At 38.0% G+C, this 27,313-nt stretch overlaps 1 protein-coding gene across 1 annotated transcript; it reads right to left on the bottom strand.

Moving 5' to 3' along the window:
- Positions 1-22,310, bottom strand: LOC104214608 (uncharacterized). Its single transcript, XM_009764303.2, has 9 exons — positions 21,804-22,310; positions 9,630-9,721; positions 8,734-9,434; positions 4,606-4,676; positions 3,766-3,855; positions 3,441-3,632; positions 3,232-3,330; positions 2,309-2,432; positions 1-747 (listed from the first exon to the last, which is right to left on the bottom strand). The coding sequence occupies exons 1-9, from the start codon at positions 22,173-22,175 to the stop codon at positions 569-571; spliced, it is 1,920 nt and encodes a 639-aa protein (XP_009762605.1). The 5' UTR covers positions 22,176-22,310; the 3' UTR covers positions 1-568.
- Between the last annotated feature and the right edge of the window lie 5,003 nt (positions 22,311-27,313).

The raw sequence follows: 27,313 nt of genomic DNA, 5'->3' as shown, positions 1-27,313 counted from the left end.
TTGAAGAGAAACAAGAACAAGGAGTACCAATACAGAACTGTCTCGGGTAGATTTACATAGCCCAGTAACTATTATAGCTAATTCACGCTAGTGCACCAATATCGTGTAATCAAATTTCCTTAAATCATTGTCCTACATATTGTACATTACACCAGCTCAGATATTTAACTCATAAAGGAACATAATCCTGCTCCAAAAGAATGAACTCCCTGCTAAATGTAATAAAATCATACAACAAACAGAAGACTGTCATCGATAGTACCATTGGCAATGATTCTCAGGACACAATGCCTCCGAATTTGTAATGTACAGCACAGAGAGAAGTACTTCATCACCTTTGAGCATTGCATTCAGTGTTTGTTCTACTAACAGGGCATTATCAACCACAACTCTACAGATAACCAAGTCAGCAACATGTACACAAATTTGCTTACCGCATCCTTCAATAATCAGTTTTTGAGCCTGTTTCCTCCATAATACAAATTCCCAGAATCTCTCAGAATATTCAAGAGAATGGAAGTGTTTGGACAAGTTGCAGCTGTCTTCTTGCCACTTCAATTGAGCACAATCATTCTCTAGTAATAATATCACCATTATTAGCTGCTAAAGTCGACTCCTTGTTGGTTAATGCATGAAGCATTGACTGGGCAGCAATCAACTTTTCCCTGAGTAACATATTGTATTCGTAGAGGTTTTGGAGATCTTTCTGGAGATTGGTCATACTTATATGATCAGCAGCCTGTGATTCTGCGGAACAAAAGCAGCATCATTACTTTAGACAAACACTACAAATCAAAAATCGCTGATACTTGTCAGACCCCAGAACTCTATCTCAAAAAGACTACAACAACAACAACAACAACAAACCCAGTTTGATCCCAACATGTGGGGTCTGGGGAGGGTAGTCTATACGTAGACCTTACCCCTACCTAATGCAGGTAGAGAGGCTGTTTCCAATAGACCCTCGGCTCAGGAAGGGCAAGAAGAAGAAGAGGGAAGCAAGGAAGGAAAACAGTATCCAATAATAGCAACACGGAATACAATACCTGAGGCGAACAAAACCACATACCGTAATAAAAATCAAAGACTATGAAGGGAAATGCATGCTACTAAGCCTATCGGTGAACACTATAAACTACCTACTAACCTTCTACCTTAATCCTCGACCTCCACACCCTCCTATCAAGTGTCATGTCCTCAATGAGCTGAAGCAGCGCCATGTCCTACCTAATCACTTCTCCCCAGTACTTCTTAGGCCTACCTCGACCCCTCCTCAAAAAGACTAAGGGATAACATTTAAAGAGAGATGCTTCTAAGAGACAATAAAAGTACGGATGTCTTATTTTTTTTATAAGGAAAAAGTGTCGATGTCTTATAACTTCTTCACTAGTTCATATAGTGGAGTAGACAACATACCGTCTCCACAACTAGCACTAAAATAGGAAATTGTCTCCTGTTGCATTTACTACAGCGCTTTTGGCATTGGTAAAGGGAAAAAGCCTACCCACATCAGCAGAGTTGGTTGCTCAACTAGAAAATTATAAAACCAGAAAACTGGTACCACAACATGACATCTTCCCTTTGACATCAATTTCTCAGGCAAAAGCAACAGAATGCTAGAAAGAATAGCTTGCCGACGTACAGTTTGTTGATACCCTAAGTTATGATTTTCCAACTAGCTTAGCAAACACCCAAAGTAACTACTATCAAGCTCCTAGGTTCACTATTTTACTGATCACCTACCAGTCCAGTCACAATCAGCAATAGCTAAAAGCTTGGATATAGTTTATATTGCAGTTCTATCTGCTAGAGCCTAGAGTTGCTTAGATTTATGAAGGCTTCACTACAAAAGGAGAAGGAACATGGCATATCCTTGCAGAAATTTTATACATGCAACCACATTTTGAAACCAAACTCACAGAAACAGAGATAGAAAACAGATATCCGAGGAAATAATTGTTCAAATATTTAACAGCCGGGAAGTTACGAGTCACCATACATAGTTGAGGTTTATAATCTTCAAATACATTATTAAAATCAAAGAGAACAAGATCATCGACAGTGGACTCTCATAACCTTGACCCTTAATATCTTATACTTGTCACATGACATTAACCCAGAAATGTTGACCAAATCTATAGTGCACTTGATAATAGCATGTGCAACTTGAATAAAAGCTTAAATAGGTTGAAGCATGATATGTATGAGCAGCTTAAAATCCGACATCATGAAATCCAAACAGCTGACATGTTAGGCGGCATGAGGAAAGAGAACATAAATAACACTGATCTCATGATTTCAAACTCACCTAATGGAGGCGGAGGTGGAACAGTTAAGTTGTCAGCTGCAGAAAAAGCTGGAGACTGGATAACAATATCTAAATCTTCAGGTTTACTATCTTTCGTGCTTGGAGGTACAGCATTTTCTTGAAACTGAAGTATCAAGGATAAAAGATAAGTCTAACAGCTTCCTACAGATAAAGCAAAAGTGAAATTGCCAGTTCTTTGGGAAGATAAAGAAAGCAGCCATGAAAACCAAGTTGAATTAACACTTAGTGTGCAAAAGGGAAGAAGAAACAAACTAAATTGAGCATAAGAACAGAAAATGAAGAAAGAACTGTGTACTGTCAAGTAGAGGAAGAACTAACAGCAAAAGCAGGAAAAGATCATAGCATATATGTACGTGCCTTATAAAAAATATCTAAAACCATGATACAACATTTGAGAAATGAAGCACCTAAATGTTAAATCGGTAATTTCATAAAAATATAACATCATTAAAAGGTCTCTTGTCCATATTCTACTTGTGTCGGCTTCTACAAGTCCAAGACCACTTTCTGAAGAGGGAAAGAAATGCTACCCCAAAGTCGCAAAATTAGACACTCACAGGTATTCGGCAATCAAATCAAAATATTTCTTGAAGGTTCTATAAAGTAAAGCAATTCATTTTTAGTACCTCATATAACAGCAAAAATTGCAAAATCGAAGGAAGTAGCTGTAAGCCTGTAACACCCCTGGTATGGTTAAAACAGAAGAACTTAAACATTTAATGTACACCATTTAGATATTTCTTTTGCCAAGTTGTCTTAAGCCCAAATCATAGCGTAACAGAGGGAATGATAGCACCAATACATGAAAAGGTCCGTGGGATCAGGTCGAGACAGTAGCCAAAATACAAATGTCATTTAGAAACCTCAAGAAAAAAAAATATCAGAGAGAAATAGCAACTGACTCTTTCTTCCTTCAGACGTGTACTCTTTCGGCAATCTGCTGCAGATTCAGGCAAAAAACGTGTGGCACCTTGAGTATCAATCTGCTCTGAAATGGCTCTCTGGGAAAGGAAAATAGGACTTCAAAAGTTTATGATCTCCGATGACATTTGTCAAGAAGCAGCAGATATAATCATACTGATATAAAGAAGTTGAGGCAGCAAAGCTGCACCTTTTCACTAGGTAAGCTAATTTTTCGGCTAAAACTGATGGTATCTAATCTGCTAGACCCTCTTCCTCTAACTGAAGAGCTCTTTCTGTTGAGTGATTCCATTTTGACACCTGTGCAACAACCATCATTTCTCATGTCGTACACCTCTTCCAATTGGTTAGGAGCGTATGTGTACATCACATATTTCCTCAGCTATCAGAAAAGGAAGTGGAAAATTCAAAGCAAAGGATAAGGAAATTAGACAGGGCAGCTGAATTGGCAAAATAAAAAAAGATTGTCTTCAGGAAGAAATCAAGTGAATTCTTTTGTTTATATTAAAACTCACTTTATCCCAGCGGTCTTGAGCTTTTCGGCGACTTCTAACCTTCCGCATTACACAATCCTCATTGCGTAATTTCTTGATCCTATATTCACACTGTAAAATAGGAGTATTGACATAAGTAGGAAAGTATGGACATAGGGATCAATCACACCCTCCAAATAGGTTAATTTTCCATGAAAATAAGTAAAACACTCTAAAGTTACTTTATGAATTTTACAACTTCCAAGTACCTTCAGGGTTCCTTTCTTCCATCACTAAGTTCAGGCCGGCAGATCAATCTTAATTTCAACCCACATTCCATTCTAGAAGTAAATAACTTCTATTCAAATTAGAAAGAAAATGTCTTAATCTTGAACATTTCGATTGTTAGTAGTTGAAGTGATACAACGAAATCGGTGTCAGACAAAACACTTTGCCTAACCTTTGTTTTTCCTTTTCTAATTTGAAGCATAATATTCATATCCAAGATTTAATCAGCAGACATAACTAACTCTAAGAGCCCCATGCAATATCATCAGCACCTAAACTTCAAGAATACAGCAAATTTTCACAGCAAAATCGCTAACAAAGTGCCTTTTTCCTTTTTGTTAGATAACACATTGTACTCAACCGCACTTGGGTTACACCGATACTTCATTTGCCTTGACTATTGTGTCGAACGGATGAGACACGAGTATGGGTACTTTGTGCATATTATTCACAATGCATTGAAAGTTGACAAAAGACGCATGTTACACGTATACTTGTACTGGATGCGTACACGTAAACAAGTACATGCAATATCTTACAATGAAGTCCAAAATATACAGGACTAGTAACAAAAAGAATGAAAAGAAAATTCACCTGCACCAAAATGTAGAAGAAGAGGCCAATACTGATGCAATAAAGGCCACCAAGATCCGCAAGGAAGCTTACTGCACTCTTGGGAGAGGAATATATAATCAAAACATCACCACAAAAAAGGCTTCCCAAATGAAATGAACCATTTAAAGCACTTGATATACACACTAGATTTCTGAAGCAAACCTAAAAGTCAGTCTTCTTTTTCTTATCATATCAGTATGAAGCTGTATTATATCCTACATAGCAGTTAAAATATGAAAGGGCGCATTAAAGTAGCAAGTTCAATATTCTTTTTAGTAAGTTTAGCCTGAAAATCAGCAGTGTGATAAGTATAATCTGATTACGTGTAACGACCCGGCCGGTCGTTTCATGAGTTACCGCTTCGTTTCCCCCATTTCTGCTTCTTTATATGTTGTTCAGCTGTATTTCATCACATCGTGTTGGTTAGTTTGGGTTCGGAGTGGTTTTGTAGAGAAATGAGACACTTAGTCTCTTAAGTTGGCATTTTAGTTGGAAAAGTCAACCGGAAGTTGACTTGTGGGTAAACGATCTCGGAATTTGGGTTTTATGATTCGGATAGCTTTGGGAGGTGATTTGGGACTTAGGAGCGTGATCGGAATGAGTTTTGGAGGTCTGGGGTAGATTTAGGATTGAATTGGCGAAATTGAAATTTTGGCGGTTTTCGGTTGGTGGTGGAGATTTTGATATAGGGGTCGGAATGGAATTCCAGAAGTTGAAGTAGGTCCGTTGTGTCATTTGGGACGTGTGTGCAAAATTTCAGGTCATTCGGACGAGGTTTGATAGACTTTTTGATCGAAAGCGTAATTTGAAAGTTTTGGAATTTCTTAGGCTTGAATCCGATGATCATTTGATGTTTTGATGTTGTTTTGAGCGTTCCAAAGGTTGGAACAAGTTTGAATGATGTTATGGGATGTGTTGGCATGTTTGGTTGAGGTCCCGAGGGCCTTGGGTGAGTTTCGGGTGGTTAAACGGATCAAATTCTTGTTTTGAAAGTTGCAGATTTCTTCAGTTCAGTGTTGCAGATATTTGGCCTTTGCGTTCGCGAGAGGGCTCTCGCGTTCGCGAAGGGATGTGAAGCGAGGCAGGAGAATTGCCCTTCGCGTTTGCGATGTTGGTCCCGCGTTCGCGTAGAGTAGTTGGAGCGGCTGGGTCCCCAGGATTTTGTGCTTTGCGTTAGCTTAGGTTCAGTCGCGTTCGCGAAGGCTTGGAGGGTGGAAGCATCGTGTTAGCGTGGAGTATGTCGTGTTCGCGAAGGAGGAATAAGTGGTCAATGGATTTTAGTGCTCCTCGCGTTCGCGAAGAAGGAAGTTTCACCTGGGCAGAATGTTTAAATAGCCATTTTCGCGATTTTTTGTCTATCTTCCACCACTGTCGAGCGATTTTGGAGCTTTTTGAGAAGGATTGAAGAGGGAATCGAAGGGAAACACTTGGAGGTAAGATTTTTGAACTCAATACTCGATTCTATGGTGATTTCTACCTAATTAGTTATGAAATTTATGGGATTTAAAGCCTAAATTGGGAAATTAGGGCTTGAAATTGGAGACTTTGATTTGAGGATTTGAGGGGTCGTTTGTGGTCGGATTTTGATGTATTTGATATGTATGAACTCGTGAGAGTGTAAGGATTCTAGTTTTGTGATTTTTATCGGAATCCGAGACGTGGGCCCGTGGGTCGGGTTTTGCCAATTTCAGGATTTTTGATGTAAATTGGTTATTTTTGAGTGGGTTTTGTTCCCTTAGCATATTTTGATGGTATGGTACTGTTTTGGTTATATTTGGAGCATCCGGAGGCCGAGTCGAGAGGCAAAGGCATCACGGGCTAGAGTTTGGACCGGATTGAGGTAAGTAATGATTGTAAATGTTGTCCTGAGGGTATGAAACCCCAGATTTCACATCGTTGTGCTACTTTGAGGTGACGCACACGCTAGATGACGAGCGTGGGGTCGTGCATCGTTGGGGATTGTGACTTAGTCCATCCCGTATGATTGTTAAGTCGCGTATTTGATTGAAAACTGTTTGATATCATTGTGTTTTGGAAAGTATTACCATGTTTTGGGATGAATGCCATATTTGGGCCTCGTGCCAACTGTTTTGGACCCTTAGGGGATTTTTATTACTATTCCTCACTGTTTTGACTTCATGTTTGTACTCAGTCATGTTGTACTCTACTGTTTTCATAATTCAGCCGTATTTACTCCATTTTGATATTTTAAATGATATTTTGGGCTGAGCATCATGTTTTACTGTTGCCCGAGTGGCTTGAGAGGTTTCTGACTGAGTGAGGCCGAGGGCCTGTGTTGTGAGGATTATTATGGGATTGGGCTGCGCGCCGCAGCATGTGTATTGATTTGTGATATATGAGCGGCCGAGGGCCTGATTTGTTATGCCACGAGATGGCTTGTGATAGCGATTGGGCTGTAGGAGCCCCTCCGGAGTCTGAACACCCCAGTGAGTGCGGGTACCCAGTGTGAGATGTGATATTGCCCGAGGGGCTATTGTTGTTTCATGTTATTGCCCGAGGGGCTGATTATGAGTGATTGTGAGATAGCCCGAGAGGCTGGTTCTGTTGATATTTTGCCCGAGGGGCGGTTGTGGTACATGTTTTGCCCGAGGGGCTGATTACGTTTCTTTCCTTTTACTCACTGTTTTCATCACTCGTTTGAAATTATTGAAAAATGTTTTAAAAGGGTTTTACTGAACTAAGTTGTTTTTACGAGTTTTATTGCTTTACTGCATTGTTCTGGACTTATACTGTTTTGATGTAGCATTATGACGTGGTTTACGTGTTTTCTTACTGCTCAGCTGCCTTTACTTTTATTACTTACTAAGTTGGCGTACTCACATTACTCCCTGCACCCTGTGTGCAGATCCAGGAGTCTAGGGTCGCGATAGCGAGTGCTGATCAGTCTTCCAGCAGGTCTCTGGAGTTGACTAGGTAGCTGCTTGGCGTTCGCAGCCCAGTGTTTCTCCTTCCTATCTTATTCAGCTTTGTATTAACATTTGTTTCAGACTATGTTGTCTTTTCTTATTCCTAGACGAGTTGTAGTTGCTCATGACTGGTGACAGATAGGCAAAAGGAAAAAAACATTCCACTCAAGGCCCTAAGCTGCTATGCAGCAATGGCATATGCAAGATTGGTATTGAATACATTTAACAGGTTGTGCAATGTTAATTATGCACTCTGTATTAGCCAGAGAAGAAAGCTTCTCATGAATTACATCGGAAAAAATGCTAGTGGACAACTTTGGCATTGAAAAAACTGGCTTAGGATCTTAAGCAGTAAGCTAAACTTTCAGTTCTGCAGAAAAGACTCTTAACCATAAGCCCATAACCATTTGGCATGGCCTCCTAATCGATGCTCCATATTTAATATCAGTAGAAGAAATGAAAGAACTTCATTTCAGACTAAGGGAAAAAACTAAAGCATGTATACCAGAATAAATATCTCTGTGGGTGCTGCAGAACACCAAATACGTAGTTTCACCATAAGATGTACATATAGAAGATAATTAGATGTTAACAACCACCCAATCCAGAACTCCCGCCCTTTTGTTTTCTTCCAAAAGATGAGAACACGAGGAGGATAAAGAGAAGACAAAGAGGGGGGTGAGGAAATTCAGGAAAACACAGATCATCATTATGTAAAGCACAAAACTGCTGAAGACTCTCGCCTATATCAGGTTTCGAGACAACTGACAAACTTTAAAAATAATTATAAGAAGATGATCAATCAACACGCAAAAATAAGAAGAGTTACAAGAGAAGAGCTATCAGATTCATTATAAATGAATTTTGAGAACGTGTACTAGTTCTCCTCAGAATCACAAGACATCATTAACATAGTTCATACTTCATGGTCACAGTGATAATTTCTTACTGAATTTTTATTTGTCAAAAGATGAAACGCGAGCACATCTCACAAAAGTATGACCCGAAAGATATTAGCAGACTTCAGAGCTAAAGGATGTTTATACAATACATGCATTATTGTAGTTCTTAAGTATATGACAATGAAAATTCAAAAATCATAAGGTTTAAACACTAGCCAGATAAGACATTGAAAGCAAAGAATACACAAATGTGCCGAGAGATTGAAGATGTTACTCACCAGGCCCCAAAACATTTTGATTCTTGATCTCAACTATATACGAAGATAGGAAGTTGACATATAATGTCGTGTTGATTAGTCCATCATTAGGCCTTTGAACTGAGGCTTGGAGTTGACTTATCTCATTAAAAGATGAACCTGGCAGAAACTCATGAAGTAGTGGTTGGATAAGCCTCAGGTCATGCAAATTATGGTACATTCTAGGGAAAAAATTGAACTTCAATATATTTGGTGTCAGCCCTCTAAATGTAACCGGTTTGTTATCAAAATTGCTTCCATTCCTCAGTGTTCCACTGACCAAGCTCAGATGTTTCTTATTTTTAGGATCTTTTGCTGTTAGGTTGAACTGAAAACCAATAGCTGTTGCAGGACTATTTGGGAGATCAACAAATTGCCATGAAATATAGGCACTATCTCGACTAATTGGACAGTTGCTGCACTTAAGCACGATAGTTGGTCCTTTAGTTGTGTTTATACAGGAATAGTTGGCAAATGTTGACAGAGGAGCAAATCGATAGTCAACGAAGCCTGGGTTCCCAGTTACCACGGTTCCGAGACCACGCAAGTGTAAGCAACTCATACTTGAGATGGTAGTGATGTTAAACTCCAAATCGTTTATAAAAGCAGCTAAATCAGGTGCATTTGTTGCTCTCACATTGTGCATCTCAATAGCTCTCTTCGATATGATTTGGTAGAGCAAACTGTGGCAGCATATAAAAGGGTCTATTATGGATGGAATAGAAGGTAAAGAAGAAAAAGAACTGGGGAAGAATATTATTCAGATAAAGAAAAAACAGGATGGATTTTATTTTTATTTTTAGATAAAAAGGGGCCAAATACTTGATAGGAATAGCGAGACACTGGAAATTAAAGAGAAACAAACATCATGTACTCACGCAGCAAACAGACCAATAAAAAGTATCCAACTAGCTATTGAAAAAGTTCCACCAAGCTCTGTTTTGCGCTTCATGACGACCTGCTGATCATCCTACATGAAAATGGTGCACATAAATGTTTTTGAAAAAATCTAAAGATTGTCAAGATGTGTATTCAAGTGTTTACAAACAAATATATACTTTTCAAGTATCACACAAACACAGAAAACTGCTAAAACCAAACAAGTCAACGGGTGGTATGACGCAATGACCACATCACAAGTAAGCTCAGTGAGAAGTGATTTATCATACGAGATAATAAGCAAAATAAAGGCTATTCTTCCATCAAGTAACTAAGACGAATGAGCTATGAAGCGCATGTTAAATTTTGAGCTGCCTATTGGTACTAACATGTGATATGGTAAGTATACCAAATTTTCCTATAATTGCTCATACCTCTAAATCTAGGATTTGAGTACCCTACAAGTGGATACATTCAGGAAAAATTTGATAATTTTGGTGTCAGAATGAGATTTTATAAGATAGCACGGGGTTGTTTTAATAATTAATGAAATACAAAAATTTGAACAAAGAATATTTAGGGGTCGAATTGGACCCAAGAGACTCCTCTCTTTGTTTGAGGTGTGTTTGGATTGGCTTTTAAAAAGTAGCTTATAAACTAAAAGCCAAAAGCCATAAGTTGGTAATACCCAACTTTTAGCTTTTGGCTTATTTTTGTACTTTTCATACCTAAAAGTAAGTGCTTTTAAGCATTTTTTATCATTGCCAAACACCACAAAAACTAGAAAAGTGCTTAAAAGCCAATAAACACTTAAAATAAGTCAATCCAAACACCCTCTTTGTTTTTCCTTCCTTTTTACTTTTCAAATCAGTAAAGTAAATTTTATATCAGTAAGTACCAAGAAGTATGAGCTCCTTTTGTGAGAATCAATGACACTAAAGACGGGACAGAAAACTCTTCTTATTTAGCCAGACAAGATGATTATTTTGATTGGAAAAGTTTAGGAGGCTGGAGAACAAGATGTCCTTATATCTATACTCTATTAAAAGTACGAAGGCCCTTAGCGAAATGTCATCCGCCTTTTTTACCCTTTAAAAATAAAGTTTCACAATAGACAAAATAGTAATTTTATTATTTTTCTAATATTTAGGATCCTAAGATCCTCAAATTTTGGTTACTAAATCTTTCCATGTTTTAATTATGTAAGAATTCATAATATTTAGGAACTAATATTCTTACCTTATATAAATTGTTAAAAAATAGAAAAACCCACAAATTTGTGTATTTAATGCAAAAGAATTATAATGAACCACAAGAATTTTCATAAATTAATATCCAAATAATAAGGTTTAAAGCACATTGGCCACCTTGACATTGTAATATTCTTTTTTCCGACCTTGACATGGTAATAGAATTTACCATTTTCCACTTCTGACAATCGCCTTCAAGTATAATTTCACAATTTTTAAAAATTAAATTACTAAACAGTTTAAACTAGATCTCTTCAACTACGATTCAATATTTTTCTTCCATCAATATAATATATGATTAAATTAACATATTAAGTTATCTACGGGTCAATATAATTATATCTAGCTAACAATTTCTTTTAGAATGAACTTAAGAATATATTGTTTTTTTTAAAAAAAAAATCTTAATGCTTCAGGATTATGTGTTCTTGCTTAAATTTTAAAAAAAAAGTTAACTTGTGAATTGAAGTAATTACATTATAACTGAAATCAATTTTAAGTTATATATTGAACACTTATCGAATAGAGTTTCTTTCTTTATTGAATAGCTAAATAGGATCAACAATTATCATTTAAGGAACTTAATTATACTTTTTTGTTATTTTATTTTATAACTAAATTACAAGTTCTAATATTATATTTTTATATTTTTTAAGTAAATTTTATTTGAACTATGTAGATAGTTTTAGCATTCATAGTACTTTAAATAAATTAAACTTTAATTATCTTATATAATTATTTTCTTATTTGAACGATATAACATAATTGTAATCCCTCCATGTTACAATTAAATATTTAAAACTTGAGATGAGCTAATATTAAGAATTTGAATCAATAAAAAATAAATTAGTTCTTTTAATATCAAGGGCAAATAATTAAGTCTAAAATTCAATTCAATTATTTTTCAAATTAACTGTATAATTAAAATTATGTTTCAATTTGAAAAAATTCTTAGGATGCCTAAATGTGTTTGCATAAGAATAGTACAGGCGGTGAAAAAAATCAAAAAATAGAAAAATTAACATAGAATGTTTAATCCTTTTCAACTAAAATTATACATATTTTAAGGAGCATAAAATAATTTTTATTTTATAGTACAAACATATTATATTTAATAGTACTTCGACAATTTTCTAAAAGGTCGTATATTCATTGACTTAAGTACACGCCTGAAGCGCGTACCATAAGACTAGTATACATAAATGAGGGGGAATCTAAATCAGTTCACTGGAACCATGAAATGGTTCTTCCACTATTGACTGCTCTAAGCGTCGAATTTAACATGTATTACCCCACAGAGAAAAGGAAATGATGGTCCCTTTACCTTATCTTTAAGAAAAAAAAACTGATGGTCTACTAGATCTACACCATTACTACAGCAGACTGCATTTCACCAAACAGATACACCAGTTTGCATAGTATCTTTTTGAACCATAAGTAAAGCAACTAAAATGGTTAATTGACCTTAACCATCCCCAAGAACTCTATCGCCATCACCCTAGAGAATCAGAAAAATGCCCCTATTTAGTCTATTCCTAATAAACAAAATACTTCTCGTAATCAGTTGAGAAAAATGCTATCTGGTGATGGTGTCAAAGTGGCCTCCAGTCCCTAAGCTCTGTTTCTAGCTATCCTCATAACCTAATTAGCGTATTAGAGGCACTTCTTGAGTTCTTTTGATTTTGTACCCCTAATGTATGCACCATTGAAAAATTTGCACCCTATCCTTGTTTTATTTTGCCTTATTCTGTGCACCATTTTTTAATTTGTGCACTCCTTTATTTATTATGATTATCCCCCTAATATTTGCATCTTATTTCAGTTTGCACCCTATCCTTCGCAAAGTTGTAAAACATTTCATTTTATGAATAATAAAACTCAAGGGCTCTGTAGCATTGCAACAATATCCACTTATCTATATGTTTTCTCTATACAACGTCTCCAACACCTAGTTATGAGGATACATGCATTTCAAAGAATACATAGTGGAAGACTATGCTAAAGAGTTCATCTTTAAAGGACTGCTTAAATAACAAAAAACCAACTATGCCTCAATCCAAGTCATTGTTAGAATAGCTATGTGAATATATATGTAATTAGTCCTAGTCCCATAGGTAATAGGAATAGGTTATATATTATGTGTACTTATAAATAGGGTTTATTGTATGACAATTAAAATAAATAATAGATTTTTCTTCCGTGCATTCTCACATGATATAAGAGCATATAAGTGATTTGGCTAAGCGACTAACGGCTATGAGAAAAGGACTACCGAGAACATAGAGAACCGAATCTAAAGGTAAAGAAGGAAGTGAACTTGCTTGACCTATTCCAGTTGTCATGGTTTGAGACCCGTTGGCCATTGTAACTGTTGGAAGAGATTGAGAATATAAAATAGTAGTGAAAAGAGATTTGTAACCAGAGATGTGATCAAATGCACCTGAAGCAATGACCCAAGACTCGGAGGATGAAGATTGGAAGACACAAGTCACGCTATTACCTGTTTGAACAACGGAAACCATCTCTGAAGATGTATGTTTATACGCTTTGTACTGAAGGAACTCAATATAATCCGATATATAGATCATCCAACTATTCATAGTATTGGATCCCAGTTTGCTACAACCAATTTCTCAAATTCTTGACTAAAAAAGTTGTATGGTTAACGTTGGAATACCAAATCAGAACACTTATTTTTTTTCTTAGTCAGATGGAGCTGAAAATCAAGGTCTTCACTTGAAATAGTAGAAATCAATAACTCCTATGGGAAAACTGATGAAATAGCTGGGAAAACACTGTTCACGACAGGAGGAAAACACTATTCACGCCGGAAAACACTGTAGCTCGCCGAAAAAAATCTAAAGTTGTCGGATTAGAAAGAAAATTATATGGACAGGCTGTCTTAAAGAACCTGGGCCAAAAAATGGCTAGAACAACCTGCACGTGTCAGTGCGTGGATCGGAGGTGTCGCCGGAAAATTCACTGTCAGCAGCGCGTGAGGGCGCGTGAAAGGTATTCTGGCGGAGATTTCTTTCGAGGTTGGTCGCCAGAGGGTGATTTACCTCGTGGTGGAGTTGGTTTTTGCACAACACCAACAACTCCAGCTCCACCACCTATAGCTTCAGTTCCACCACTTAGTCCAGTTCAACCTTGTGCAGCTCCACCACTTCTGACTTATCATCGTCGTCCGTGCCCAGCATCAGGCCCACCTAATTCACGTCATGCACCTGACCCAGCTAATATTGCGGACTTGTCTCCTCTTAGTCAACCAATTGCACTACGGAAAGGTATATGATCCACACTTAATCCTAATCCCCATTATGTCGGCCTAAGTTACCATCGTCTGTCATCACCCCATTGTGCGTTTATATCATCTTTGTCCTCTGTTTCCATACCTAAGTCTACAGGTGAAGCACAGTCTCATCGAGGATGGCGACAAGCTATGATTGACGAGATGTCTGCTTTACATACGAGTGGTACTTGGGAGCTTGTTCCTCTTCCTTCGGGTAAATCGACTGATGGTTGTCGTTGGGTCTATGTGGTAAAAGTTGGTCCAGATGGTCAGGTTGATTGACTTAAGGCTCGTCTTGTTGCCAAAGGGTATACTCAGATATTTGGGCTCGATTACAGTGATACTTTTTCTCCCGTGGCTAAAATAGCATCAGTCCACCTTTTCTATCCATGGTTGTTGTTCGCCATTGGCCTCTATCAGTTGGACATTCAGAATGTTTTTCTTCACGATGACCTTGAGGATGAGGTTTATATGGAGCAACCACCTGGTTTTGTTGCTCAAGGGGAGTCTAGTGGCCTTGTATGTCGGTTGAGCCGGTCCCTCTATGGTCTAAAGCAGTCTCCTCGAGCCTAATTTGGTAAGTTCGGCACAGTTATTCAAGAGTTTGGCATGACTCATGGTGAAGCTAATCACTTTGTGTTTTATCGGCATTCTGCTTCAAATCTCTGCATTTATCTGGTGGTTTATGTTGATGATATTGTTATCACCGACAATGATCAGGATGGTATTACTAAGGTGAAGCAACATCTCTTTCAGCACTTTCAGACTAAGGATCTGGGCAAATTAAAGTATTTTCTGGGTATTGAGGTCGCAAAGTCTAGCTCAGGTATTGTGATCTCACAACAGAAGTATGCCTTAGACATTATTGAGGAGACAGGAATGACAGGCTGTAGACCTGTTGACACTCTTGTGGATCCGAATTCTAAACTTATGCCAGGGAAGGGGGAGCCGCTTAGTGATCCTGCAAGATATACTACAAAGTTTGTGAAGTCGAATGATCAAATTGCAGATATTTTCACTGAGTCCCTTACTGGTCCTTGTATTAGTTATATATGTAACAAGCTCGGTACATATGATTTGTAGGCACCAGCTTGAGGGGGAGTGTTAGAATAGCTATGTGAATATATATGTAATTAGTCCTAGTCCCATATATGAGAAGAATAGCATGTTTGTTCAACTTGAAACCTTTCTGCTACTGCCAACGGTCATATTCGCCGACTTCTAAAACCTCGCCGCCGACGAGCTTCCGTCAGAAATCGGTTTGCTTCTTCTCCTAATCTTTCCTATTTATTTTTAGTCTTTTTCCTTTTCTTCCATTTCTTATTTTCTCCTTCATACTGCTTCGTGAATTAACCTAACACTTACTCTAATTGTTTTAAGAAATCTATAATTAATCATTCTTTGATTTAGCGTTTTCAAGAGTTTAGTCGTCATTACCGGATATTGCCGAAAACCTCGCCGGAGAATAATAAGCAAAATCTTCGTGATTCTGGCCACAAGAGTTTCGTAAATTCTTTGTCGTTTATCCTATGCTTTTGTTGGGTTTCAAAATATTTAAGCTTAAGTCTCGGTAACTTGTTGTACTTCCACTTAGCTAATCTATTTTGGCATTTTCCACATAAAACTATTATTCTTGGCTCTTGCTACTGTTGATCTATTTTCCAGACACCACTCAATTGAGCTACGCCCTTGGTTTTTCATCTTCTGGGTTTAAATTTGCTGAAAAGCTTTGCTCAATTAGATCTCATTTTCAAGTGACCTGTGGAGCTCGCTGATCTAGGTCCATCGTTTCCTTCTCATGCTTGGTCTGCGCGGTAAAAGCCAGATCTGACCATTATTGGTCCGAAGAATACTAACCCATTCTCTATTAGTTACTTTCGGGGCTACACTAGTGGTAGCGGTGACGGCCCTTTTTGGTTTTTGGGTCGTGGTATTTTTCTGTGTTTTCAGGGAAATTCTCGAAGTTGTTGGAGACAAGTTGGGCACACAAGCACTAGCAAAGGAGAGCAACCTGGACGAGCGTCAGCAAAGGGCGGTGGGAAGCGGTGCGTGAGCTTGCAAGTACATCGAGTACTGCAAATCAACACATGTTTGGTTCTCGGGAATTGGTACCTCCCGTTCTACTGTTTCCCTTTTGGTGTTAGCTAAATTGATGTTACTTTAGTTCACAATAGTTAAATCATTCAACTAGTGTACTAGTAGTCACTTGTTTCCTTCTAGTTTGATTCGTTGTCTGTTGTGCTCTAGCGAGTGTTCTTTAGATTTGTCATAGGTGTAGTGGTTGCAGTCTGGGATGATAGATTAAAGGCATGTCCTCGGGTGGGGCAGAGTGTGGGGCAAAGGGTGGGGCCGAGGTCAGGGTGTGGGTCGGGAGGCAGGAGAGGTAGAGGGGGCAAGGGAGCCTATAGGTTGATAATCGGGTCATGGAACATAGGTTCACTAACGAGTAAGTCTATAGAGTTGGCGAAGATCCTTCAGAACAGGAAGATTAATATAGCGTGTGTTCAGGAGACTAGGTGGGTCAGATCGAGGGCGAAAAACGCGGATGGGTATAAGTTGTGCTACTCTGGAGTCGTGAGCGGTAAGAATGGAGTGGGTATCCTGGTAGATAGTCATCTTAGAGAGTCGGTGGTAGAGGTCAGGCGTGTGAATGATAGACTAATGACTATTAAATTGGTGGTGGGTGAGTGTACTTTAAATGTCCTTAGCGCGTACGCGCCGCAAGTAGGCTTGGATGAGGAGATTAAAAGGCGCTTTTGGGAAGGGTTGGATGACATCGTTCGTAGTATTCCGCCTTCCGAGAGGTTATTCATAGGAGGGGATTTCAATGGTCATATTGGGTCGTCTGCAGGTGGTTATACTGAGGTGCATGGCGACTTTGGTTTCGGGGAACGGAACGGAGGGGCACTTCGCTGCTGGATTTTGCCAAGGCATTCGATCTAGTGATTGCGAACTCAAGTTTTCCGAAGCGGGAGGAGCATTTGGTTACTTACCAAAGTTCGGTGGCGAGGACTCAGATTGACTATCTCCTCCTCAGGAGATGCGACAGAAGGTTGTACGAGGATTGCAAAGTTATCCCAGGTGAGACCCTTGCAACGCAACATAGGCTTTTGGTGATGGACATTAGTATTATGATAAGGAGGAAGCAGAGGTCAGTACGAGGCCGCCCGAGGATTAGGTGGGGCGCCTTGACTAAGGATAAAGCCCAGGAGTTGGAAGGAAGGTTGTCGGCAATGGGAGCTTGGAGAAGTAGTGGGGACGCAAACACTATGTGGTCGACGACGGCGGACTATATAAGGAAGGCGGCGAGAGAGGTGTTAGGGATATCTTCGGGCCGCACCGGTGGCCACAAAGGAGACTGGTGGTGGAATGCAGTTGTCCAAGGTAAAGTGGAAGCGAAGAAGGTGGCTTACCTGCGGTTAGTAGGGAGCACTGGCGAGGAGGAGAAGAGAGCGAACATTGCGAGATATAAGGTAGCTAGGAAGGAGGCGAAGATGGCAGTGACGGAGGCTAAGACGACAGCTTTTGCTCGTTTGTATGAGGAATTAGGGAACAAAGGCGGAGAGAAGAAGTTACTCCGACTCGCTAAGGTGAGAGAGAGGACGGCTCGGGATCTAGACCAAGTGAGGTGCATAAAAGATGATAACGGCAAAGTTTTGATGGGGGATGACCAGATTAAGAGGAGATGGCAGACCTACTTTCATAAACTTCTAAATGAGGAAGGGGATCAGGATATTGTACTAGGTGAATTGAGGAATACCGACAGCCCACATGAATTAAGTGATTGTAGGGACACTGAGGTCGATGAGGTCATGGAGGCAATGCGTAAGATGGGAAGGGGCAGAGCTACTGGGCTAGATGAAATTCCGGTTGAACTTTGGAGGTGTGTGGGTAGAGCAGGCTTGGAATGGCTTACTAGGTTGTTTAATGTTATATTCAAGACTAATAGGATGCCTGAAGAGTGGAGGTGGAGTACAATGGTTCCGTTGTATAAGAACAAAGGCGATATCCAGAGCTGTAACAACTATAGGGGTATCAAATTACTAAGTCATACCATGAAAGTCTGGGAGAGAGTGGTAGAAATGAGAGTGCGAAGGATGATGTCTATTTCAGACAACCAGTTAGGGTTCATGCCGGGGCGATCTACCACAGAAGCTATCCACCTTATTAGGAGGATGGTGGAGCAATACAGGGATAAGAAGAAGGATCTCCACATGGTGTTTATCGATCTAGAGAAAGCGTACAACAGGGTTCCTAGGGAGGTCTTATGGAGATGCTTAGAGGCTAAAGGGGTCTCGGTTGCCTACATTAAGGTGATTAAGGACATGTATGATGGAGCTAAGACTCAGGTTAGGACAGCATGAGGCGACTCCGAGCATTTTCCGGTTGTTACGGGGTTGCACCAAGGGTCTGCGTTCAGCCCTTTCCTATTTGCCCTGGTGATGGATGCCATAACGTATCATATTCAAGGGGAGGTGTCATGGTGCATGCTATTTGCTGATGACATAGTCCTAATTGACGAGACACGACGCGGCGTCAGCGAGAGGCTAGAGGTTTGGAGACATGCCCTTGAGTCAAAAGGTTTCAGGTTGAGCAGGACAAAGACGGAATAGTGCAAATTTGGGGCCGAGCCGATGGAAGCGGGAGTGGAAGTGAGGCTTGATTCTCAAGTCATCCCTAAGAGTGGTAGTTTCAAGTACCTTGGGTCAGTTATTCAGGGGACCGGGGAGATCGACGAGGATGTCACACACCGTATAGGGGTGGGGTGGATGAAGTGGAGGTTAGCGACGGGAGTTCTATGTGACAAGAAAGTGCCACCGTTACTGAAAGGTAAATTTTATAGAGCAGTGGTTAGGTCTGCCATGTTGTATGGGACCGAGTGCTGGCCGGTTAAGAACTCACACATCCAGAAGATGAAAGTTGCAGAGATGAGGATGTTGAGGTGGATGCGCGAGCATACAAGGAGGGATAAGATTAGGAATGAAATATTCGAGAGAAGGTGGGTGTGGCTCCCATAGAGGACAAGATGCGGGAAGCAAGACTCAGATGGTTCGGGCACATTCAGATGAGGAACACTGATGCACCGGTGAAGAGATGTGAGCGACTGGCTGTGGTGGGTACGAGGAGAGGTAGAGGGAGACCTAAGAAGTATTGGGGAGAAGTGATCAGGCAGGACATGACGCGAATTACTGAGGACATGGCCCTTAACAGAGAATTGTGGAGGTCGAGTATTAAGGTTGTAGGTTAGGGGGAAATTGTGAATATTTCTACAGCGCACTAGAGTGAGACTAGCCAGTTAGGAGTTAGTCTTAGGATGCTACTGATCAGCTACTGATGATGGGCTTTATCTGTTGGTTATTAGTATACTTTACATCTTTCTCGTATTTCCTATATTTCTAATATTGCTGTTATTTTGTTATTTTATGGTATTTTATGTTATGTTATGAATTTTATGTTATTTTATTATGAGTCTATTGATAGTACTAATATAGCGTCTCTTGTTGCTTTCTTGAGCCGAGGGTCTCCTGGAAACAGTTTCTCTGCCCCTCGGGGTAGAGGTAAGGTCTGCGTACATATTACCCTCCCCAGACCCCACTTGTGGGATTATACTGGGTTGTTGTTGTTGTTGTAGTCCTAGTCCCATAGGTAATAGGAGTAGATTATATATTATGTGTACTTATAAATAGGATTCATTGTATTACAATTAAAACCAATAATAGATTTTTCTCGCGTGCATTCTCACATAGATGAGGTCGGTTATATGAATTCTCACTATACATATCACTCCATTTAAATTTGTTTTAATCCAACATTAAGAAAATGGTTCTCAATCTGAAGAATGCTTAAATGGCAAAACAAAAGTACCTTCGACCAGAAGGACCTTCATCAATTTTGACTTAGGTGTAAACTTTCTGGATGATTTAGGAAACCAAATGTAGTTTTCCTGTGTAAATATGATGGATCGAGAGAGTTGATGAAGCTAGGGAGTTCAATATGAAAAGTAGTGGGAAAAGTAAAGTTGTTGGACATCCGTTTTACATTAAAAAGGAATGGTAGAGATGATAGACCCTACTTGAATGCATCCTAGTAAATTGAAGTATGAACTCCTTACTAATAACAATACAAGATTGGATACTAGGAAAGAACTAGCCGTAGCTTTCAAGGAAAAGATAGAATGAGATGGACAGCAGACTAACGTGACCTTTTCTCTATTAATGCCCTTTCTTAACCTTGATAGGTGATACTAGAAAAGAGTATCACAGGAGAATGCAACTGGTATTTAACCACATAAAAAGTAGGTAATACTAAAATAAAGGCCCAAAAGAAATTTCCACAATTCTGGTTGCAAACCTTGGATATTAACTGGTATTACTATTTTAGTTCTTGGCGCTAAGAACATCAATTCCATCATTAATCTCAAAAGTGAGGAACACGTCAAGAAAATTATATACAAGATAAGGTCAATTCATTACCCTGAGAAAGCACTGAATTGCAGTTGTCAGCTACATATCAGTTGTGTACGCAGACCTTACCCCTACCTTGTGGAGGTAGAGAGGTCATTTCCCATTAAAGTAAAAAGGAGGAGTGGCAATAATTTGGATAAACACAGGAATAGAAGAAAGACTCTCCATACTCATCCTTCTACATAATGTTTTGTTTTTTATAGATTCTTTTTGATAAGTAAGAAATGTTTCATTGATGAAAACCAGCATTAGAAAGATTATTCTTTAAAATATAGATTCTTGCGTCTTGCCTTCTCCATCATCTCCGCCTCCCTTTTATCAACTCATGATTGTGTCATACTGGCATACTGCAGAGGCAGCTAGCAAGGGATTTCTGATGTTTATTCAGTCTCTTTTTCTCATTTCCGTATTCAAGATTTTGTTATAGGCAGGAAGGCAATCTGATCTTATTTCCCTTTTCTTGTTAAACTCTCAGTAAGGGTTGGAAGTGGAAAAAAAGTTACTTAGGCTACAAGTTGCCTAAAAGGAGGATATGAGTCACAAGTCACAACCAAGAATCATTATTAAAGCAATGCAAGTTAGCATCTATAGCTCTATGCAACATCGAAACTTGAAGGTGAGTTCACTCAACCAGCAATATCAATGTCATTTACGTTTAGTGCTTAGTCTTAAATCGAAATCAACGTCCAAGTTGTCTTTTAAATGTTTGATTTAAATTGATGCTAACAAGTTAGAGTTAAGTGGCATGTTTTATAAGTCCAGGAAGCAAGGTATAGAATAATAAAAACTTGTTAAATACCCAAAAGATATTTAACTTCTTTCCCAAACTGGCTGTCCAATTTAGTTTCCAAAAGTCAAACATCCAATATATTTTTTGCAACTTGTAGTACTTAATTCAGTTTGCAAATATCAAAACTTTACTTTCAAAATGAATTGATCGATTCACAACTTAGCTCCGTAGAACAATCCAATTAACTGTTGGTACAAACAAAATTCTTCCAGAAGGAGTAATTAACTAATTTGCCAGTAGCCTAAATAATGTCTCACAAATCCATTAATCACGAAATAAAAAGGTAGTAGAATTTAAAACGCAAAGTTTAAACACCTAACTACATTAAATATTATCCGACAAATTAAAATTAAAATAATGAAGAGAAGAAATCATACAAGCCAGTGGCGGGAGGCAAAGCAGACATCAAGGCGACTAATCCACCAACGGATCCTGAACCAAATCGAACGGCCATCACCAAGCGGAGCACACCGCGCAAAAAAGCAGAAAAAAAGCCAGGAAAGCAACATGAAAAGTGTAGCTTCGAGAAATACAGCTTGCGATTGAGTCAACTTCCTAATTGAATCAAAATCGAAAATGGTTCCACTTCCGGGGAATGATACAGAGTGATAGTCCACACCGGAATCCATCTCCACTGGGCCCCATTCGTTGAACAAGTAACAGCTTCGGCTTGTGATATTGAACAAATAGCCAGGGTTGCACGCGCATTGTGTGGCGTTGTAGCGAAAGGAGTTGCTGGGACATTGCATTTTTTGAGCATTTAGAACTATGGTTTGATTTTTGTTAGAGAGTTGTTGAAGTGAAGAGGAGGAAGAAGATGGAGCGGAGAAGTAAAGAATATGGGGACAAAAGAGTGTAATGACTGAAAGACCCACAACAATGTGACGAAAAGTCCAAAATAGAAAAAGTGGAAAAAAAGTAAACGTGATGATCTCATACATCCAGGAAAAATTAAAGACGTGGTTTCTGCCTCACTGTCTATTGGTTGAGAGCTTTGGTCTTTTTTATTTTTTTTTAAAAAAGCTTTGTCTTTCAACTTTCCTTTTTGAAGTTAGGGATTGTTTGGTTGCTCGGACAAAGGATAATAATTTAGGAATAAAATATGAGATTATTTTATTTTGTATTTGGTTATGGGCATTAATTAATTTTAAGAACTATTTTATATTAAAATGATGAGATTAGTTATTTCATATAGAAAGTGGATATCTTTTCTCATAATAAGATATATTGTTTATCACACCCATCAACCAAACTACAGTTACATCGCGTACCTTAGTATTAGGATGTGTTATAGTAAATCCACATGAGTACGAAGGAATTATGTCTATTAAGAGGTTATAGAGGGTTTAAGACATTATTATTCTGAGACCCTGTAAGTTTATAACTTTGATACCGTTAGATATTATATTAGTGTGGCATTTTCTTTTAAGTGGAGTATTTTAGTAAAAGTTTTATAAGTATAATTTTGGGTAGTTACCATTATTACTATTTTTGGATATGGTAAATTATACGCATAATATAAGAAAGTTTATGAGATTTTCTTTATTGTAAAGATATAAATTATTTACTCACTAGAAAAAAATATTATCTTTTTACCATTTTAAGAATTAAGCATACGAGAATTTTTACTCTTTATATGAGATTAGAAAATTAGCAGTTGAGAAAATATATGTATTTTTTTATACGGATGTTTTAACAAAATAATAATGTAGGTATTGTTTTTATATGGTACCATATGACCATGATAGTATGGTATATAAAGGGTGTTAAAAGTAAGAAGTATTTTAAGTAATTTGAGATAATTCTTAATTATATGGGTAATTGGTCAATTATTTATTAATGGGGAAAATAATTAGTTAATTAATAATTAGTGAATGATTAATTAGTATATTGGATAAGCCTAAAAGGCTTTAACGTGGCAGCACCCCTGAACTTGTAAAGTGACTCTTAAAGTCTTGCTTAAATGTCACATGTGGGAGGATTTAAAATGACTTAGTCATCCACTAAGTGGGCCACACCCACTTAAAATTTCCTACAACTATGAAATGTTTTTCCTTTGTAACAAAGGATAAAATATCAAGAATGGAATTGAATGTCTTAAGGAATGGGCTGACCGTGAGATTCCGGGAGAAATTCAAAAATAATCAGATTTACAACTCGTCGTTCAAAAATAGCTCAGTTTTAAAAGTAATTGAATTTTAGCCACTTTTTATGTAAAGATAAATTTGAGCAAAAACACTGTTCAAAACCCGGAAAATACGTCAGTATATTATACTGGAGTTCCAGCATAAGTATGCTTGAACTCCAGCATATTATACTGGAGTTCCAAGATAAGTATGTTGGAACTCCAGCATAATATGATGGAGTTCCAGCATAAGTACACTAGAACTTCAGCATAATATACTGGAGTTCCAGCAAGTATAATTGTCCAGTATAATATACTGGAGTTTGGAGCACTGGTGCTCCAGTCTCCAGTATATTATACTTCAGCAAAGTATATCGGTCCAGCATAATATGCTGGAGTTCATACACAGGTGCACCGAACTCCAGTATATTATGCTGGACCGGTCTCTGTTGCAGCAAAATAATGAATATTTTTCATTGACTTCGTAAACGTTAGCTATTTTTGAATGACCAGTCCGAAAATTGACTATACCGTGCTATTTTTATTGAGATTCCATATTACTACAATCAGTTTGCTTCATATTTCTTCAATATGAATTCATATGCTGCCTTAAAATCCAATTAAATCTTTTATAGAGAGTGGATGGTCGTGAGTTCTTCAAAGAGCAAAATAATTTCATACCAAAATTAGATAATGTTGGTTGTTGATTCTATAAAGCGTGAATTGTAAATTCTAAGAGAATCGGTTCAGGTATGTTAAGGCTAATCCTTCCTTCTTTTGGCATGATCCAAGTAACGATACGTAAATGTAATGCTATTCCATAAGTGATTCTCCTCTTAGCAGTTAAGGATGTCTATATTATTCATTCCCGTAAGGTGATATTCAAGCATGTCTAAGTATGTATCTAGTTCCTTATTGAAGTATTTTGATAAAGATGTTAATGTTTATAACATAGTGTTACATGTACATGCATCTTCATTCATTTACTACCGTCCTAGGGCCGATCGGGCAGTTACCACCAGTTGGGCAGTTATGTATCATTATTTACCACCGGTTGGGCAGTCATCCATATTTATTTACCACTGTGCTATGGCCGGTCGGGCAGTTACCACCAGTTGGGCAGTTATGTATCATTATTTACCACCGGGTGGGCAGTCATGCATATTCATTTACCACCGAGCTACGGCCGGTCGGGCAGTCATGCATTTACCACCGAACTACAGCCGGTTGGGCAGTTACACATTTACCACCGAGCTACGGCCGGTCGGACAGTCATGTATTTACCACCGCGCTATGGTCGGTCGGGCAATTACCACTGATCAGTTAGGCAGTCATGCATCATACGATATGGATAATAGAAATAGTCTCAAAGAGAAGCATTATATATGTAAGTATAATAAGTATGTATATACAGTGGCACTTCAGAGATTCAGGTTTATTCTTATATGTCTTTAATTAATATTGACTTATTGTTACGTTTTAGCTCCGCTTTACATACTCAATACATTATTTGTACTAACGTCCTTTTGTTGGGGACATTGCATTCATGCCTGCAAGTATAGATAATCAGATTGACAAGCTCTTATAGTAGACGAGATTGGCATTCAGCGAAAGATCGGCAAGACTCCACCTCATTCGGAGTGCAGCCGAGTCTATGAGTCATCGTGTTAGAGTTTTGCTACAGACTATAGGTAGGTCGGTACTCTATCTCATTTGATATCGAATAATCTTAGAAGCTTTATAGATAGAGGTTCATTTTGTACAGAATGTCAGAGGCCTTGACGGCCAATATGTATTCATGTTTTAAGAACGATGGTTCATTGGTACATCATTTGCCACTTATAGTTGTACATTACAAGTTGTGGCTATGTTTGTCCATGATAGTTAGAAAAAGAAAATGAGTTACAGAGTGATTCGCTCGGGCCAACACGGCACCGGGTGCCAGTCATGCCTCCCCAGATTTGGGGCGTGACAAAGGTTATTTGGTACTATAGTGGGATAAATTCGAATATTTCATAGGGTGGAATATCTCATGTCTCTCAATGGTGGGGTAATAATCATAACTCTTATATAGTCCCAATTTAATTTTCAAAATCAAAATTAGATTCTATCTTCCCTAGAGGAGTACCCATTAGCATTCACTCATAACCCATTACCTTCCCGAACGAGCTGTTCTTGCTTACAATACTCCGATATGCATTTGTTTGCCCATAAAAAGTTCAATTGCGATTTGCAAAGTTGTGTTTGGTTAAATAACTAGCTAAAAGATGAAACATTTCTTTTGCAATAAGGATGAAAAAAATTCGACTTTTCAATTTTGGCTCAAGCTACTTTTCAATTTTGGCTCAAGCTCTTTTTTCAAGTTCTATATTTTTTCAGCAGATATTGAATAAAGAGTTGAGAAAAAAAATTCAAAAAACAACTCCGCAGTTTTCCAAACAGCTTAAAGTAAAAAAAAATGTGAGTTTTTAGCTAAAATTATCTGTATCTATGGGTGTAGATCTATTTGTGTCCTCTAAATATATACATGAGCATCTTTAGTCCCTTAAGTTTATTAAAATTGAGCATATTTGGTCTAACTAACACAATAGGGGTTAAACATAATGGTGCCTCTGTTAAAAAATTAAAACCCAACAATAAAAAGCTACACCCACTTCTCGCATTTTCCTAATTCCTCAATTATCATTCATGAACACAATTCAACATTGAAACTCGATGATGCATAGAGACACTCAAGCTTTTCTCTCTGCCTTATGTTTTCCCAATTTAGTCGTCATGTATGAAACTTCAACGATGCATAATGACAACTTTCTATTTCAGGCGAATATCATTTCTGTACATTCATTATCGGCAGCTTCATAGACTTCTAATTTATTTGTATTAAGATTAAGATATATGAGTTTCAATATAAAGGTACAAGAGAGGATGAATTGTAGTCCTTTTTAAATTCTTTTTAATCAACGGCTTTACCAAGATAGTTTAGGGTTAAATTTGGGTGCTTGTTTATCTATGTAACTCCATTGCAGCAAATGTTAGAGTGAAGTTGGACAGCCATTAAAGGAAGTGGTATATTTGAAACAAAGGTAACAGTAGAAATTTTCACTGACAGATAGGTAAATGGAAGACAAATTTAAATAAATCAACTATTTTAGTGGTAACTTAAAACATATTTTCATTTTTAGGTGAACCAAATCTCGTACTTCATTATCTTTTCATGAATTTAATTTTATTATGGCGCAGTTCAAGACCATATTTACCCAAGTACTTGGGGAAATTATTCATATTTATCCTTTGTTTAAGTTTTTGAATTTATCCTTAACATTAGCCTTTGCATCACATATACCCCTCCCCTAATGGAGCAAAGATCCCATGCAAATTACATGAGCAAATTTCATCGTGATCATCCAAGTGTAAGTTTATTTTACCAAAACCATTATTCTAATTTGTGTCACTTTAAAACAACCCAACTAGACCTGATTAACTCAAAAATAATTAGGCCAAAATTTATATATTCTGCATTGACCCCAAATGTACCTACAGTTCAAGGCCACATTCACCAATTACTTTGGGAATTATTCATATTTATCCTACGTCTAAATTTTTGAATAAATATGTAACATTAACCTTTGGATCGTATATACCTCTCCCCCTAATGGCAAAGTATATGAGCAAATTTCATCGTGATCATCCAAGTGAAGGTTCATTTTACCAAAATCACTTTTTAACTTTTTTCCCTTAAAACCCTGTCACAACTCAAAATTT

The sequence above is a fragment of the Nicotiana sylvestris genome, chromosome 5 (genome assembly GCF_000393655.2).
Source record: "Nicotiana sylvestris chromosome 5, ASM39365v2, whole genome shotgun sequence".
In the NCBI taxonomy this organism is placed as follows: Eukaryota; Viridiplantae; Streptophyta; class Magnoliopsida; order Solanales; family Solanaceae; genus Nicotiana; species Nicotiana sylvestris.
Note: the sequence above shows the minus strand (reverse complement) of the source record. Positions and strands in the feature narration are given on the sequence as shown.

What these genes read in the sequence shown, in the direction of transcription:
- LOC104214608 (XM_009764303.2), bottom strand. Translation starts at nt 22,175, where the DNA reads ATGCAATGTCCCAGCAACTCCTTTCGCTACAACGCCACACAATGCGCG. An exon ending in TTTATTGGTCTGTTTGCTGC is followed by an intron (nt 9,435 to 9,629) that starts GTGAGTACATGA and finishes ATGCTGCCACAG; the next exon opens with TTTGCTCTACCAAATCATAT. An exon ending in TCTTCTACATTTTGGTGCAG is followed by an intron (nt 3,856 to 4,605) that starts GTGAATTTTCTT and finishes CCTATTTTACAG; the next exon opens with TGTGAATATAGGATCAAGAA.